The 16,275-nt window shown below is 49.5% G+C and overlaps 2 protein-coding genes across 21 annotated transcripts in view; both read left to right on the top strand.

Annotated features, from left to right (window-relative positions):
* EPB41L1 (erythrocyte membrane protein band 4.1 like 1) overlaps nt 1-1,570 on the top strand; it is a 68,801-nt gene extending 67,231 nt beyond the window's left edge. For all 19 annotated transcript variants that reach the window (XM_075109148.1, XM_075109151.1, XM_075109137.1 and 16 more), the window contains 2 exons: nt 125-241; nt 1,432-1,570. In XM_075109148.1, the coding sequence (XP_074965249.1) occupies nt 125-241; nt 1,432-1,440 (126 nt within the window). In that variant the 3' untranslated portion in view covers nt 1,441-1,570. The remainder of the gene's footprint in view (nt 1-124; nt 242-1,431) is intronic.
* Nucleotides 1,571-5,151: 3,581 nt separating this feature from the next.
* On the top strand, nt 5,152-12,089 carry AAR2 (AAR2 splicing factor). 2 transcript variants are annotated; one of them, XM_075109158.1, is made up of 3 exons: nt 5,152-6,118; nt 7,626-7,871; nt 10,889-12,089. In XM_075109158.1, the coding sequence occupies exons 1-3, from the start codon at nt 5,338-5,340 to the stop codon at nt 10,906-10,908; spliced, it is 1,047 nt and encodes a 348-aa protein (XP_074965259.1). In that variant the 5' UTR covers nt 5,152-5,337; the 3' UTR covers nt 10,909-12,089. The 2 variants fall into 2 exon arrangements, with proteins under 2 accessions (XP_074965259.1, XP_074965257.1); XM_075109156.1 differs by having other exon boundaries at nt 5,169-6,118; nt 7,626-7,855; nt 10,874-12,089.
* Nucleotides 12,090-16,275: the final 4,186 nt, after the last annotated feature.

Genomic DNA, 16,275 nt, shown 5'->3' with positions numbered 1-16,275 from the left:
CCGTGTCCCCCTGGAATCCCACCCGGCTCCAGCTGCTTCCTGTCTGCCAGTTCTGTCTGTCTGAGTGAAATGTGCCGGATTTCAGGGAAGTGACGATAAATGCCTTCATCCTTCTGATTTCTAGGCACTGGCTTTAGCAATCAAAGAGGCAAAACTACAGCATCCCGACATGCTGGTAACCAAAGCTGTGGTATACAGAGAAACAGAACCTTCTCCAGACGAAAGGGACAAGAAACCTCAGGTAGGTGGAGGAGTTACCAGGTATGATTTATACCTGCTGCGTTAAGGGGTGGATGTAAATGGGCGAGTGTCTCTGATCCCCACCAGCTGCGGGTGCTGGTAGGTGTTGCTGCTCCTTGGCACTAAGAGTGGCAGCTCTCGGCCAGTAGTTCCAGTGTGATGGTGGGTCCGGGCATGGCCACCTGGTTATGGTTAGAAAGCCGGTGCCATGCCACCAAAAGCAGTTCTGCAGATGTCACCTTGCTGTCCTGCTCAGCAGAGGGGTTAGAGTCATTTGCATGTAAAGGAGAAAGGATCTGCTTGTCCCCCTGAGGCAGGGAGGGGAAGAGGTAATACTGGCTTTGTGGATGGGCTAAGAAACTTGGCTACAGGTTCTGCAAAGCCAGTCCGAAATATCAGACCGCTGTTTGCAAAAAAACAAAAAGAGGTTTCTTGAGTCCCACTCAGATCCCCAGGCTGTCGTTTCATGCACACGCAGGTGCAGGCAGCAGCAGCACACAAGGTTTGCACCTCCTTGCAGAGGCCCCAAAGCAGTCACAGCCCCAGATATTTTCCTTCAGAGCAAAGCTGGCTTGAGGAGTCCTGCCCCTCTGACCCCATTGCTCCCCCATCAGCTGGGGGCGGTGGCACAGCCCAACAGACCTCTGTGCCAGAGCAGCGGAGGGGCAGAGGAGCGTGGTGGAAAGCAGAGGGGGAGCTTTTGAAGGCAGCTTCACTGCTGAAAAATGTATGAGGAGCGCTGTCATCAGCCAGGCTGCAGGTGCGTTTCGAGAGGCCTCTTTGGAAATGTCATTTATCATATGAAGATTTGATTGGCAGCTTTTAAGCTTGGAAACGCAGCCAGCTCTGTTGCAGCCTGGGAGGTCAGAAGAGGCTCTTGCATCTGCCTAATCTTACCTCCTATTGCACAGTACGAACAAGCAAGCCCAGACACTTCTGCATCACTTAGGGAGCCACCCAATTTTAACTGAATGGCTTAAAATAAGGGAGCAATGACTCCCCCGTACACCAACACCAGCCCAGTGAATTAGAAGTTCCTGCTGATTACCAGAGGTCCTGGTAATTAAGTGCAAAATGTGGCCCCAAGTGTTTGCAAACTTACTGTCTGGTGCCCTCATACAAAGAGGAGCCCCTTTTATAGTCAAAGGAATCAACACCCCGTGACTGGTCATTTCCATCTGCCTTGTACAGGAATCTTGACCAACATGTTCATGGAAGTTGGCGTCTATATTCAAACCTGGAGAACAGTGGAGAAGGAGCCTTCATGCTGGATTTGCCAGCAAGACATAGACATCCTGGCTGCAATGTTCATGGCGAGAGACAAAAATTTAAAAAAAAAGGAATAGCAAATATATTATATATATATATACATACATACATATATATATATATATAAACAGGAAACAAAATGCATCCTTGCACTGCTGCTATATGCTGGAAATGAATAGCAAACACCACCAACAACAAACAAAGCCAACCCTTTTTGCAGATAAATTGAAGAATTTACTGGATTGGTGATAAAATAAGATTTAAAAAAAATCATAACAACAGTAATATGGTTAACAATACAATAAGCCACCATCTTGCATGTTACATTAAAGGATACACAATCATGAGTTCATTTGTTGTACACTGAATGGAAAGGAAAACTGCTTTGCAACAAAGCAAGAAATAAGCAAACTTAAATAAAAAACCACAAGCAGAAGCAAAACCATTCCCCACCTCTGGAAAGAAGAGAGAAAATCATTGACTTTGTTACCTTAGAGTTATTTTCCGATTTGCAGGTGTGGTTTCGCCCTTCTTTTCATTCCATGCTGGTTCTTTTGCATCTTTTGGGGTTCTGTTAACTCTTCCCCTTCCGTTCCTTATCTTCTTCTCTGTGCACTTGTCCAACCTCTTGTTCTCTGAAGGTATTTAAGAATGGATTTCATTTCAAACAAAACAAATCATATGTATATGGTTTCTCATTTATAAAAAAGCAGCCTGTAGGGGTTTCATATGGATGTGCATTTAAGTTATGTATATTATTATATATAACGAGGGGGGAGGGAGGGAACAATACTGAAATAATTTGACAGTGCTGGTAAATATGATGACAACATTTTTAAATTATTAACTCTTTGATTGACTGTGGTTGGTGTATTTTGAGACTCTTAGATCACATGTGGGACTCTCAGTCCTGCAAGAAGAGAATGGGGAAGGTTGCAGCCGTTGCTGTTTTGGGGGGAAGGGGAGAGGGCGAGAGACGGGAGACGTCCCGCCGGCTGGTCTGCAGTGTATGGTGGTTGGATTTGGAGGGTCAGTGGTGACTTGGAGGGGCAGGGAAGGAGCTTGAGGCTGCGGCTCCAGCAGCTGTAGGCAGGATTGTCTCCCCGGCCCCCACCCAGAGCCACGGGAGTCAGCTGGGAGCAAGGTGGCAGCCCCAGGACTGCGTTCATCGCTCCTCTCCAGCCCACTAAGCCGTGCTGGTGGTTGGGGTGGTTTTGCTTTGTTTCTGGATCCCAGTAATGAAGTTACTTGAGCTTTGTAGTAGGGTTGAAGGCAGAGGGGTTGTTTCTGCCTTGCCTCCTCCGCTGCCCAGGGTGCGATGGCAAGGGCTGCCCAAGGCACTGCGAACTGGTGACAGTGATAGCGGAGCGATAGCAGTCCTTGCCCCGACCTGCCATGGGATGGGCAGTGGAGAGACCATGCTGCCTCCACACTGCAGAGCATCCCCAGCATCCCAGGCTGGACGAGAGCCCAAGCCCTCTGCGTAAGAAGGTGCGTGTCGAGGAGATGTCAGTGGAGTTGCCTTCCCCCAACTCATCGCAGCTCGGCCTTTAGCCACAGGCTTCCTCTGTGGCTGCCTTTGGAAGGGGATCATGGGCCAAGCGCAGGGCCTCATACACTGTGAACGAGGCAGTTAGGGTAGACTTGGAACCAAAATCAGAAAGGAAAGGAAATAAATGGGTTTCCTACTTGGAATTGTCTCTAGCTCCTGTGGAAACAGAAGGGCCCACGATTCTGCACCATTTTGCCTTTAGTCTCCCACCCCTCACACAGACTGTGCCCAGAACTAGGTGCGTTTTGCCAGGTCGTGCAATGGTGCAGAGGATGACAGTGAGCAGGAGAGCCTGTGCCGTGAGGACCTTGTGGGCAGACTCCGCTCACCGCCTTTGCTGTCCTAGGAGAGAGCCTGCTGTCTGGCAGCTGCGGTTCACCAGTCACTTGCTAGTATGTCCCTGTGAAGTCTGTTCTTCTGGCAGAGAGGTTTCTCCTGCAAGCGTGAAAGGCGTGAGCACAGGCTGCTTGGGAAGCAGAGCGAGCTGCTGGCTGGCACCAGTGCTGCCAGGTTGTGAGCTTCCATCCAAGCGCCTCCAGCTACCTTTAGAGAGCAGAACCCCAAGCAAAAAAGAGTTAAGGCAGTTGCAAAGAAGCTACTTTTCTCTCTTTTCTTTTTTTAATACACCCAAACCAGCTGTAATCAGCAGTGGAATTTTCGGAGGGAGGCAGGCTGGGGGAGGACCTGTGGTCTGCACACAGCGCTGGTGTTCATTAACACACTGCGTTTCATACTCAGAGGAGCCCACCTGGCTTTGACACCTTTACAACCCACCAGAGGCTAGTGTGAAACTAGATACTTGCTTTTGACGTTTTGTACAGTTATAAAATCGATTTTACTGTTAAAATTAGTGGCCTTACAGAGTTAGGCTTGATGTGCGCTTGGACTGAGATGAGTTATGTTTGGAGTGAGCAGTTCCAGTCCATGGCTTCCGTAGCGTGTTTAATGGGTGATGGTGTTTAAAAACTTAACAAAAAAAAAGAAAAAAAAAAAGAAAGAAAAAACCTCACTGCTTGTTTGCCTGGTGAGACGTGGGTTTCTGCTGCTCAGCAACAACTGAGGCCCCTGTGGGCTCAGCTCCCCCAGCCTGCCCATTGCCTTGCTCCGTTTCAGATAGTGGATCACTGCTTGTTTTCTTCCAGGGGCCTTTCTGTTGAAAGGGGTGGGAGACATGAGTGCCTGTTTTTACCTGATCCCACAAATTCATTCCAAACCTGGCCTGCGATTGCATGAGTAATAATAACAGTAACAATAATATTTATTTTTATTTGAGAAGCACCTTACCAACCAACTGCAACGCTCTGTTGTTCCTTCACTAACTCTCCTTTTCGCTTCCCTTGTTCTCCCTCTCCCCTCTTTGGTCATACTCATTTTCAGTGCTCGGTGGTGTATGCGTGTGTGCTCACTGTTCTTGTATTCAATAAAAGTGAAATAAATGTGTTTGATGCTAAACCAGCTTGGGCCTCAGCAGACACTTTCCTACCAAGAGGATCGAGAAGCAAAGGGGGGGACCCTGTAACCAAGGTCTGCACATGGGAACACTGGGCTCCACTCTGGCTAAAGCAGAGATGCCGCCGGGTTGGGTGCTGGGCTGGTGGAGCTGCCACCGGCCTCAGAGGCAGCTGCTGACCCTGATATGTGCGCGGGGGGCGGCGAAGGTGGTGCCGAGGCTGCTCCGCATGCAGGGAGAGGAGGCGGCAGCTGTGCCCGAGGAGCCCAGAGCGCTCGTGGTGGGCGGGAGAATGGGGTGCTGTGAGGGCACCTGTCCCGCCGCGGGGTCTTGTACGTCCATCTGTCAAGGTCTGTGTGTCTGTCCCACCGCACGGGGCCCTAGCCGGCCGGACTGGGGGCCCAGGGGAATGGCAGCCTGCTGCGGGGCTCTTGTCCGCCTGTCCCGCTGCGGGGCCCCTGTCCGCCTGTCCCGCTTCCGGGCCCTCCTGCCGCGCTCAGGGGAATGGCAGCCTGCTGCGGGGGTCGCGGGAAGTGAGACCGGCTTTGGGGGAGGGTGGCTCTGAGCGGAGCAACCGCCAGTCATGGAGGGCAAAGGGGAGCCGCTGCCGAGTCTGGGGTCTGGAGAGGCAGGGGCCACGGGCGGGGAGGCCGCGGGCCAGCGAGGGCCCGGGGGGCCGCCCGCGGAACCCACCGCGGGCAGGAAGCGGCTGCGGCCGGAACTGCCGTGCCCGGAACCGCCGTCCCCGGAGCGGCGGTGCCGCCCGGCCGCTTTTCGGGCAGGACCGGTCGGGCCCGGCGGCGGCGTGGTGCCGTGGCCGGCGGCTATGGCGGTAACGGCCGGCCCTGCCATGGCGAGCCGGCAGCTGGAGCCCGAGCTGGCCAGGCAGCTCTTCTTCGAGGGTGCTGCCGTCGTGGTGCTGGGCGTGCCCGAGGGCACCGAGTTCGGCATCGACTACAGCACCTGGGCCGTGGGGCCCCGGTTCCGCGGCGTGAAGATGATCCCGCCGGGAGTCCATTTCCTGCACTGCAGCGCGGGACGGGCGGGCGGCGGCCGGGAGACCGGCCCCCGCACCGGCTTCTTCCTCAGCTTGCAGCGGCGGGAGGTGCGGGTGCTGCGGTGGGACGCCGCCAGCGAGGCGGTGGGCCCGGGGCCGCCGGCGCCGGGGGAGGCCGCGGCCTTCAGGGAGAACTTGCGGGAGATGGACCGGTTCCTCGGGCCCTATCCCTACGAGAGCCTCAAAAAGTGGGTCTCCCTCACCAGCTTCATCAGCGAAGCGGCGATGCAGAAGCTGCAGCCGGAGAGCGGGCAGATCTGCGCCTTCTCGGAGGTGCTGCCGGTGGCGGCCGGGCGGCACACCAGGGACCGGGCGGAGCAGCGCCTGCCCCCCTTCGACACCGAGTGCCGGAGCTACGCCGAAGGCATGGCGCGGCTGCCCCAGATGAAGCCGAAAGCCGGCACCCAGATCAGGTTCACGGAGCTGCCGAAGCAGACGTACCCCAGTGGTGCCACTCCGGAGGAGATCACCAGGCACAGCATGGACCTCAGCTACGCCCTAGAGAAGGTGATTAACCAGCGATACGCCAGCCAGCCTCTGGATCTACTCGGTGAGTATCGCCCGGTAGAGTCCTCGGGTGCTTTGGGAGAGTGAAGTCCTTTCTCCATCAAACGAGAGCCCCGGGACGGAACCTGCGCTCGTTCCGTGGGCCTGTTCCCTGCTGCCCTGAGGCATCTCTCTTAACGGCGTCACTCGACAGGAGAGAAGTTTGTGGAGTTTTTAGCAGCTCCGGGGCCTGTTCCAGTTGCGCTGGTCTGAGGACGTGGTGCTTGGTGTCCGGAGCTGCCAGCCTGCCACGTTTGCCTCTCTCGCTCCTTCTGGGTTCTGTGCTTGGTGCCCAGATTGCCTCAAATTAAGTCAAAAGCAGCGATTGCAGGTGGCCACGAGCTGCATCTCGTGCAAAGGGGGCCTGGCGCCAGCCTGGCAATTTGCCTGTTAAGCGAACCTCTGAGGACAGAGCTTACAGAGGCCTGGGAGCACTGAACGGGGCCGAACATCGTAATTTTCAGGTCCTCATTCCCGTTTCGGTGGTGAGGTGGTGCCAGGTCTCCCAGCAGGCCGTTCCCGGGGCAGGAGCTGGTCACCTCCCTGGCTGGAGCGGTGGCAGCTCTGCTGTGTGCTGCTGGCGACTCTCTGTGGCAGCGTTTGGGGTTTGCCAGCCCTGCTGCAGGAGCCATCCACAGCGAGGGCTGCAGCTCCCGGTCACAGGGGCTCAATTACTTGCCAGCTTTTTTTGGCAACTTGTGATACGAATGAATAAATAGCAAATCTGTGGAGGTCCTGGAGCAGGATTTTGTTTTGCGGCAGGGTAGAGGGAGGGCTTGGGAACCCAGCTGAGCTGGAGCCTTGAGGCTACTGAGGTTTGGAATAAGCCTTTGTTTTTCCCTTCTTCCATTTTTTCTGTGTTAGTGTTACACAATTTACTCCTTATCAAAATAACCAAAGGCAACTCTAGGATATACAAAGAACAAATTATCTTAGGAAATGGTGATGCCATCATTCTAACAAAACAGCTGATGCAAAGCGTCCAGGGAGGCAAACCCTGGCTCTTAATTCGATGAGGAAAAAACATCTGTTAATGTACTGCTCACCTCTCTCAGGGTTCCTAGAGCCCGTGCATTCAAGGGCAGCAGCACTTTTCACTCCTGTGTGGCTCTGGACACCCAGGCACAGGCGGAGTGAATGCTTGCAGAATAACAGCAATGTCTGACTTCTTGTTTGGCTCCCATTTTGAGAACACGGATGACCGTGGAAGTCCTTAGGTGGCTGTTTACTCTGATTGCCTGTAAAGGCACTCTCCGAAGATGATAATTACAGTTACGGGTAGACCTGCCCGACTATGCTTTGCTTTTTTTCCAGCTGAGCAGAGCATTAGGAAATAGTGTCTGGAGTATTGATTGCTATTAGCAGAATTGCTGGAAGGGCAGAATGCACGTGCAAAAGGCAAACCCAGAGTTTCATGCAATCATTTAGAGTTTTTGAGAGGACGCGCATCTTGGATATGTGTTTATTCTTATGTGTGTTTTGTTTTGTTTTCCTTTGCTGAATATGCGCAGCTGAGTTGCAGTTTGCTTTCGTCTGCTTCCTGATCGGGAATGTGTATGATGCCTTTGAGCACTGGAAAAGACTCTTAAACATCCTGTGCCGATCTGAAAATGCCATAGGGAAGTATCGAGACCTTTACATCAATCTCATTTCTGTGCTGTATCACCAACTCAGTGAAATCCCAGCTGATTTTTTTGTGGACATTGTCTCCCAGGACAACTTTTTAACCAGCACCTTACAGGTACTTTTGCGACTATCTCTTGAAAAATGGGAGTGGGAGGAGAGGGTATACAAGACATTAGAGCAAATGCGGGGAGAAGCTGCAAAAGGAATTAGGCTGCTGTTGAGCTGCGTGGGAGATAGTGAGCCTATCTAAGCACGTGCATATTTTCTTTTTCCTTGTGTTATCGACAAAGGCAAGCCATTTGCTTGTCATCTCAGAGTTTGATCTGCTCAAGCTATGCTTAGAAAAGTCTAATACAGTAAAAGTTGAGTTAGTCCACAGGCAGAGAGGCTAGCAAAGCGAGGCAGAGGGAGGAAAGGCTAATGAAGATGGCTGCAACAGTAAATCAGGGCTTTGTTTTCCTTGCAAACAGAGCTGAAGGTAGCCTGCTACATCGGCATGGTTTTAGAGGTCTGGAGTGGCGCATCCAATGCAACCGGACTGTACCAGCATGCCTTTTTCTAATATTTTTTAAGGCCTTTGACTAGATTAAGCTGAACAGCTCTGAAAGAGGCTGAGCAAGTGCAAGATGATGTCTGTCTGGTTTTTTTTATCAAATGCCGTTCATTCTTAAAAAAACAAAACAAAACAAAAGCCCACCACACAAAGCTTTGGTGTGAAAGGCTAACGATGCTGAGTTTTGGTCAGCTTGAATGGTGTGCTTAGTATGCAGAGAAGTTGTTGTAAAACCTATTGTGCCCAGGGCACTGATAGTATTTAAGAAGCTTTTCCATTCCTGTTAGCCTTAAAGCAAAGCTGAAGATTTCCTATAATCGAGTTTTTCCCAGAGGGAATTTATGGTTAGTCCAAAATGCAGAAAACGCTGCTTCTGCTGAGACAGGCGTGGGCAAACCTGTAATTCAGCTCTGGTAAACCCAGTTATTCTCAGTGATTGTAACCATGCTGACAGCTCAGCAAACAGACTGAGCAAAACGGTTGGAAAAAAAAAAAAAAGCCCAAACCAGACCCACTGGTGAAGCTCAGCAACGGAAACTTAATCCCAGCAGAAACAGTAGTAAGTTATGTTGCAGGTGCCTGGTGCCTTCTCCTTTTTCAGGGAGAGGTTATGTTTCTCTGCTTGTAACTCCAAGACCTTGCTGTAGGTTTGGGGTGGGGAGAGGTGTGTGTTTGTTTTTAATTTGCTGGATAAAATGTTACGGGAAGCATTGCTTTAATCAAGTGACGTCACTTTTTCAGAATTTGGATTCATAAAAGTGTTGGGGTTTTTTTAATTTTTATTTTGTTGGTGTGGTTTTTTTCCATCCCGTTATGGGACTGGAAAACGTAGCTCTGTTTGCAGCATGCTCGCAGAGCAACATTTTGCAGTACAATGTGTTTTTTCCATCTGATGGGAATTTTGGAAGCACCGTGTCGTGCTGCTTATCTTTCCTTTTCGGATACCCGAGTCTTGTATGTCCTTGCATTTCATCAGTCTGTGTTTTCTACTGAAGCAGTAGAAGCTGATGCCTTTAGGTGGCTATGCTGGCTTCAGCCATCACTGTTAAACCCTAGTAGGAGTCACCACATTCCTAGTAACAAAGAAGAAATTGGCCACACAGTTGAACTGAGCCTCTCCTTGCTCAAAGTTCTCTGTTTCTTTGCTCCCATGGGATTTCTCTGATGCACTGAAATAGTGCCAGGGAATCTCTGCCACTTGCCTTACCCAGTCACTTCACATGCACAGCCGTCAGAATTGATAGTCTTAACTGGATGTGGGCAGATGGATTGGAAGAAGTGCAGAATGGTCCGTGTCGGGGGAGTGTATTATCTGTGTTAGCTTTTGCTCAGCTTTGAATACAGCGACTTTATTTTTAGAGCTTGATCTAAGGCAAGAAGAGTACAGCATAACCTCCACTGAATATGCAGCCCTAAAAAAGTTTAAAGAAAAAAAAAGGTGAAATAACTGATTTAATGTGCAGTTCATTGAGAACTGGGAAGTATAATCTTTAAATTTTTTTTAATAGCAGCCTTGCTGTCTAAGAGAGTTCTGTTATAAAGAGGCAGTTTCATGGTAGAATGAACAAGCAAAAGGCAAATTATCAAAAATAAAGCAACGAACTTTGCTGTTCATTGTCAGTGTTTTATCCAGCTGTCAGTAGGTCTCGCCCAAATAAGAGCCTGCTTTCTCCCCAGAGGGCTTTCCCTTCGCTTCCATCACATCATGATTTTTTTTTTCTTTGGCTTTGAAATACAAGTTTCTTCCTGTGTAAATGAATTCTGGATCACAAGTTGTGAAGAGGAGCAGAAGCAGGCTGATGAGAGATGGGCTCTGAGGCTAAATGTCATCTTTAATCATACACAGGTGCTTTAATTCTCAAAAATGCTAACAGAAGCTGTGAGTTTGTGAAAAGTTAACAGATTTATGTGTGTGTGGATGGTGGAGGGGAGCCACCCTTAGAGGTTAGGCCAGATTTCAGTGCCCTGTGCTCAAGGGAATGGCTGTGCTGGGGATAACTGGAGTTTTTCCAGAGAGCTCCCATTCCCCTCTTGCCTTCAAGGTAATTTTATTAAGTTTCCTCTGTATCCTAAAATGTTGTATTACAAAAATACTTCGGGGCACCACCTGGTCCATCCAGCCATGAGAGAGATGGGTGTAACTACCTGTTGGCCATTTGGACACATGCTGTAAAATTGGCTGTGTGGCAAATGAAAACTGATAGTTTTGGGTTTTGTTTTGGCGTTTTTTTCCCCCTTGTGCTCACTTTTCTTTGCTCACATTTAAGCGTATTTCAGAATTCCATAGTAGATATTTGATTACATATATACTCCTGCTTGAAACAAAGTTATTACCTTAGCACAAATTTTTCCAGCGCTGACTCAGCGGAGTGAGGGCAGGATGTCTGTCTTGGCTGTGGGATGAAAGGGGAAGTGTAGGCTTTGTTTAGGTAGCCCCAAAGCCGGGGTGGTAGATCCCTCGCAGTGGACTAACCTGAAGCTTCCCCTAGTGCACCCTGTTGATGATGCCTTTGTAGGAAAGAGGTGCAGAGCTTGTGCCATGGCTGAGTTCTTACTGACCTCTGCTCTGTTTTTTTTCAGGTGTTTTTTTCCTACACGTGCAGTGCTGCTGTTGATGGGACCCTACGAAAAAAGGCTGAAAAATTCAAGGCTCACCTAACAAAGAAATTTAAATGGGACTTTGAGGCAGAGCCTGATGACTGCGCTCCTGTAGTGGTAGAACTTCCTGAGGGCGTGCAGGTGGACTAAGCAAAATGCTTGCTTAGAAACAAACAGCTTTTTAAAAATAACACTTTTCCCACATCTTCTCCAACCTTGCCAGCTTCCTAAAGTCTGTTTCTGAAGCCGACTCTTCTTATGCAGATGTGGAAGACCCAGGAGGATTCCAAACTTTGTGAGGAGACCAGAATTATTGGAGAAGTTTGAGTATTGTCACATGGCTACTTTGGACACCTTGGTTTTTTCCCTAGCTCTTCTGTAGCATGTCCTCATTCTGCACTCAGCTGACCTCTAGATCCCTGGTCCCATCCATCCTCCTGGGCTGGAGGTGACACCCTGTTTGGAGAGCATTTGTGGTTTACACTTGAAGCCTTTGCTGCTCCAATTTGGTGCCTCCTGAGTGAGGCGTGTAAGGCCATATAACTGGTCACTGCAGCTTTGACAGCCTGAAGTCAGGCTGTGAACCGGGACTTTCTGCTCTTCCTAGGCTTGCATTACATGGATGTAACCACAACTTTCAAAACTGTGTTGGATGCTTATGCTACTTACTGTGATTTATTGCAATAATCTGTTGTGGAGGAGGATTCAAAGCCACAGCAAAATTCCTCCCGTTTCATACCCCTAATTCTGAGGTATCTTATTCCTCCCGTTCTGTTAAAGCCTTTTGTATTTACTGCTGACACCCTGCTTAGCCCGATATAAAAGACAGTTAACAGTTCGGTAGCTAGAAATAGTTATTGGGCAGTAGTCGCACAGATCTTAAAGAAGAGAGCCAGCATGAGATAAAAGGTCAGACTTCCACATGAACTGGGTGCTCTGTTTTGCTGCAATTGCAAATCTTACATATTTTCACTGGTGACAACCTCTTCTTTCTCCCATTTCCCACAGGTCAGCTGTAAGAAAACTGGTGGTGCTCACTCAGAGCTGCACAGAGACTTAGTCCTACCGCTCACTTGTTACGTCCTCGGCTGTTAGGCTCCTTCTGGAATTTGTCTGTTTGCATGTCTAACCAGATAACGCTGTTTGTTAGTGTTTTATAGTTGAAAATAAATCTCAGAGGAGCCCTACCTACAGTAAACATCTGTATGAATAGTTTTTTAGTTCTATAGCCAATACTGATACAGTGACGCTGCCCTCTCTCTCTCATCGGGATGTCCGGTGTCCCCAGAAGTGACACCACAGTGGTGTTTGTGACATCCAAGGACAACTGGTAGTAAAACAGTATGGGGCATGGTGCAAAGCGCAGCATGTTCTGGGGAGGAGGTGCGTGATGAGCTGTTTCCAGGTAATCAGGAACTTACCACAGGATTCAGCTGTCAGAAGCCCTCGTCTACTGCTTGGTGCTGTTTCCTCCCTTTCCTCAAGGGCTCTGCATTCCATTACTCTGGTGTCTTGGGTTGCCTGTTTGAAATACACTCCATATTGCTCACAGGCCCGTAGGGGAGGTTACTCTGATTTGCAAGTGTTTTGTTCTTACATCTTTCTTTCCGTGCTTTATTGTCCTTAACATCCTTGAGATCTTTCGTACAGTAGTTTGTGCTTTCTCGTTGTTTGCTCTTTGTATCCACAGGCAGTGCTGTCTTTGCAGTTGCCAGTTGGACAAATCATTTGTAACAAGGGATCCCAGCTTTGATGAAAGATGCCTCTTTGGTTTGTTGGCTCTTTGCACCAGCCTGATGACTGGTTCTGTTGCTTTGGAGCAGAACACCAGTCACTGGTGTAAGTAGTAAGCAGTGAAAGTAGCGCGGAGCCTGGGGACCTGCCTGTCTAGAAGGGAGAGAGGAGCAGTGCTCTGTGGCTGCAGACCAGGCTGTGTCAGTGCTTTGCAGGCTGTCATGGCAATCCTCCCACTTGTTTGATGGATAGGTTGATTTGAGTGGGTCTTGTTAAATCTCAAAAACAATAACTGAAAATTGACTTCCAAAGTGTGTAATAGTCAGGCTTCCATAATGAACTACATTTCTAGCAAGTGTAATCTTCTCTAAGAGAAAAGAGAATATAATCGTACCTCCATTGTGCTTTTTTTCTTTTTGTGAGGTTGTAATGAGGAGAGGTAATACTCTTATTAGACCCACAAAACAGGTGGGGAAGAAACAGGCCTTTAGGGACACAGTCCCTTTGTTAGATATGAAACAGAAGCAGCGAACTTTCAGCTAAATACGTGTTGAGGTGTTCAGAATTCAACTCTGTTATACAACTCACTTGCACGCTTTGAGGGGAAAAAGGAAGTTGGCACATGTGAAGCAACATATGTTGGATGTTTGAAAGGTCGGGTTGTAAATTTGGGAGGGAGGGGAGAGCTGTTATTGCCATTGAAGTCAACGGGAAGGAGGGTATAAAAGGAAAGTGGTAACACAGAATAGAAGGAATATTTTCTTGCCCTTACATAACCTTAGGCCAGCTATGGTAACACTGCCCCTCTTCCAGCTAAGACGAATATAATGATCTGAAAGCAAAAGAGGGATTGTGTGTGTGGGTAAATACGCATTACTGCAAGCTAATGAAGTGTAATATGTGATGTGTTTGCAACACTGGTTCAGCAGTGAATTAGGGTCAGACAAGCAGCTTTCAGCGCGTTGTGAAGTGGCACTGAAGCATGAGGTACATTGGCTTCCTGCTTATGTGGCGAGTTGTCCAGCTGCCAGAGTTGTGCAACTGAGGCAAACTGGCATCATTCCTGCCCTGTGACATGTGCTTTCACTGTAAATTGTGTTGGAGCATGGGCCCTGCTTAGCCCTAGGTGAGGCTGATCACTAGTGGATCAGCAGTGGCATGAGCTGACCACTGGATAGCCCCAAAGATGTACCGCACACTGCATTTACAACGCAGAGCCCAGTGTGAATGTATTCAACCCTGAAAGCTGCTATTCCACGTTTTCTTTCCCTGTACTTTCCCCATAGGCTCAGTAATGTTGGCCAAACCAGAGTTTTGAGAGTCAGTGATATTTATCCTGTGTGGGGCCTCCGTGTTGTCCGGCACCACACCACACCAGAGTTGCTTCTTGTTTCATCAGCCCTGCAAGTTTGAAGATGTGGAATGTGCCACCTGAGGATGTATAAAGCTGCCTTCTTGTACCAGTGGTGTAGTACCTCCTCTTTTTATTGGGAAGAGAAATGGCACGCCTTGCTCTGCCGGTTCCTGCCGCTTGCTTTGCGACTTCCACCACCTCCTCCCCAGCTGCCAAAAAAGCAGACCGACCACTTCTCTCTTCTTTCAGGTGGATTGCTGCTGACTTCATCATGTCGCTGGTGAACAGCCACAGTGTACTTTTTCAGTTGAAATTAGTTTTGTGTGGCAGCTCAGTAATGCTTTTAACTCCTGTGACAGCAGCGCTTGCAGACCTTGAACAGCACCAAGTTCCTGCAGTGCTAGATGCTACCCAGACACGTAGAGGTGGTGATTTTGTCCCATAGCTCCTGTCCTCTAAATGCAAACTAAAGGTGAAAGGGAGCAGGTGGGGAAGCTGTAGGAAACGATCAATGCCTCTGTGGAGCTTGTTAGTGCTGTGATTTAAATCTGAAGTGAGCTCAGGGTTAATTACTATTTGAACCAGCAACTCTTCCTTGGTCCTTTCACTTCTACGGCTTACCCAAAAATTCAACTTACGGTTATTTGCTCAGTGTTTTCTTATGGCAGCCCTAGTCTTTCTGTGCACATCTTGTTTCAGTTCTAGTCTTTTTTCTATTTCTATCAGGATTTTCTAGTGTTAGTATTGTACCCTTATTTTTCTAATCCAGAAATGACAAATGGTAAATATTTGCCATTTGTGCCTCTAACAACTAACAGCAGTGAGAGATTTTTCAGGGTCTCTTAGTTATACATCACCTTTGTTTGGAGCGATGTTTATTTCTGCTGCTGCTTTGGCAGCTGGACATAGACTGTGCCAGCTGCCGCAGATGGAGCGGCTGGCACCGAGCTCCTGGAATATGGAAAAAGATGAAATGGATGAAATGGAACATCTTGATCCCTTTCTCTGAAAAAGGAAATAATCTTCCCCTGATATCACTGTTCAGTGTCCAACAAAGCTATGACAGTGGCTCATTCTGCAGACCTGTTACTATAAAAGGGATGTACTCTGAATGGTCATTCCTTCCTAATGTGGTCAGCTATTTCGTAGCTGTGTCTGCTCCCCGTCCAAGAATGTGCACCTCCTGTCCCGCTGCGGGCGGTGGGGCTGCAGTTTGCTGGGCACCAGGGCTGGGATTTGGCAGTGCAGGAGCCTGTCCCACGGGGGCAAGTGTACAAACCACAGAGTGGAGCTGGAGCATGGGTGGAAGGATGCTTCTTAAAGCATGGGCAGTGCTGGAACCTGTAATTAATGCACAGGAGGCGCTGACTGTGCAGGGCCCTCCTTAAGAGAGCGTAAATGAGCTGCAAAGCAGCCGTACTACAAATAAACCCCAAACGGGTTCATCAATAGGAGCAAAAATCCATATACACAGAGTCTCAGAACCGCTTTGGATGTGCTGGTCCAAGCCGTTGCCCTGCCTGCCTCGGTAGGTGTGTTTCAGCTTGCTTGGAGGGCTTTGAGATTCATGAGGAAGGAGCTGCTGTTGGGGCTCAGCAGAAACAGGTCACGCAGCTGCAGCCTGGCGGGTGGGGTACCAGGTCTGTACCTTGCCAGCTCCCAGCAGAGCTGAGCTCGTGCCGCAGCAGCGCGTGTCCACCTCAGCTTGAGGGGGCTCCGTGGGTGTGAAACAAGGCTGTGCTCATGCTTGTCATGGTGTGGTTGCAAGCTGAGGCAGCCCCTGCTGGGTCTCAACATTGGGCAGGTGAGAAGTGGCAGGAAGAAAGAACAAGAGGGTTAACTTCTCGTCCTGTGCAGCCGTCAGGAGGGTTGTGTCAGTGGCCTGGCTGGCAGGAGGTAACTCCCATGTACTGCACTGGATCAAAGGGGGTGCTTAGCTGAAGTGCAGAGAAGCTTTCAAGGCTTCAGATCCCCGAAGTCGTAACACTTGAACGTTTCCCTCCTCTGTGAGGGAGTTTGCAGCTCGGTCACTGTCACAGCCACGCATGGCTGACCTGGTGAGAGAAAGGCGCCAGCAGCCAGGAGTGCTCCTGCGTCCCTTTGCAATTTGCTTATTGTCTCCTGGCCTGTAAAAATTACGCCTCTTCCCAGCATAGTCATTAAAGAGTTCAGGAAATGAACTGGTATTTGTAAAGGAGTGGTGAAAAGTGCAAGCGTTGAGCAGTGAGTGGGGAGGTGCCTGCCTGGGCAAGCGGCTCTCCGCTGCGCCGGCTGCTGGAGCTGCTCCGAGCCCCTG

The sequence above is a fragment of the Phalacrocorax aristotelis genome, chromosome 13 (genome assembly GCF_949628215.1).
Source record: "Phalacrocorax aristotelis chromosome 13, bGulAri2.1, whole genome shotgun sequence".
NCBI classification, from domain to species: domain Eukaryota; kingdom Metazoa; phylum Chordata; class Aves; order Suliformes; family Phalacrocoracidae; genus Phalacrocorax; species Phalacrocorax aristotelis.
The sequence above is the reverse complement of the archived record's forward strand: the minus strand, read 5'-3'. Positions and strand labels throughout refer to the sequence as shown.

Coding starts and splice junctions, on each gene's coding strand:
- AAR2 (XM_075109156.1), top strand. CDS start 5,338: ATGGCGGTAACGGCCGGCCCTGCCATGGCGAGCCGGCAGCTGGAGCCC. Junction 6,119..7,625: donor CCAGCCTCTGGATCTACTCG/GTGAGTATCGCC, acceptor GAATATGCGCAG/CTGAGTTGCAGTTTGCTTTC. Junction 7,856..10,873: donor TTTTAACCAGCACCTTACAG/GTACTTTTGCGA, acceptor GTTTTTTTTCAG/GTGTTTTTTTCCTACACGTG.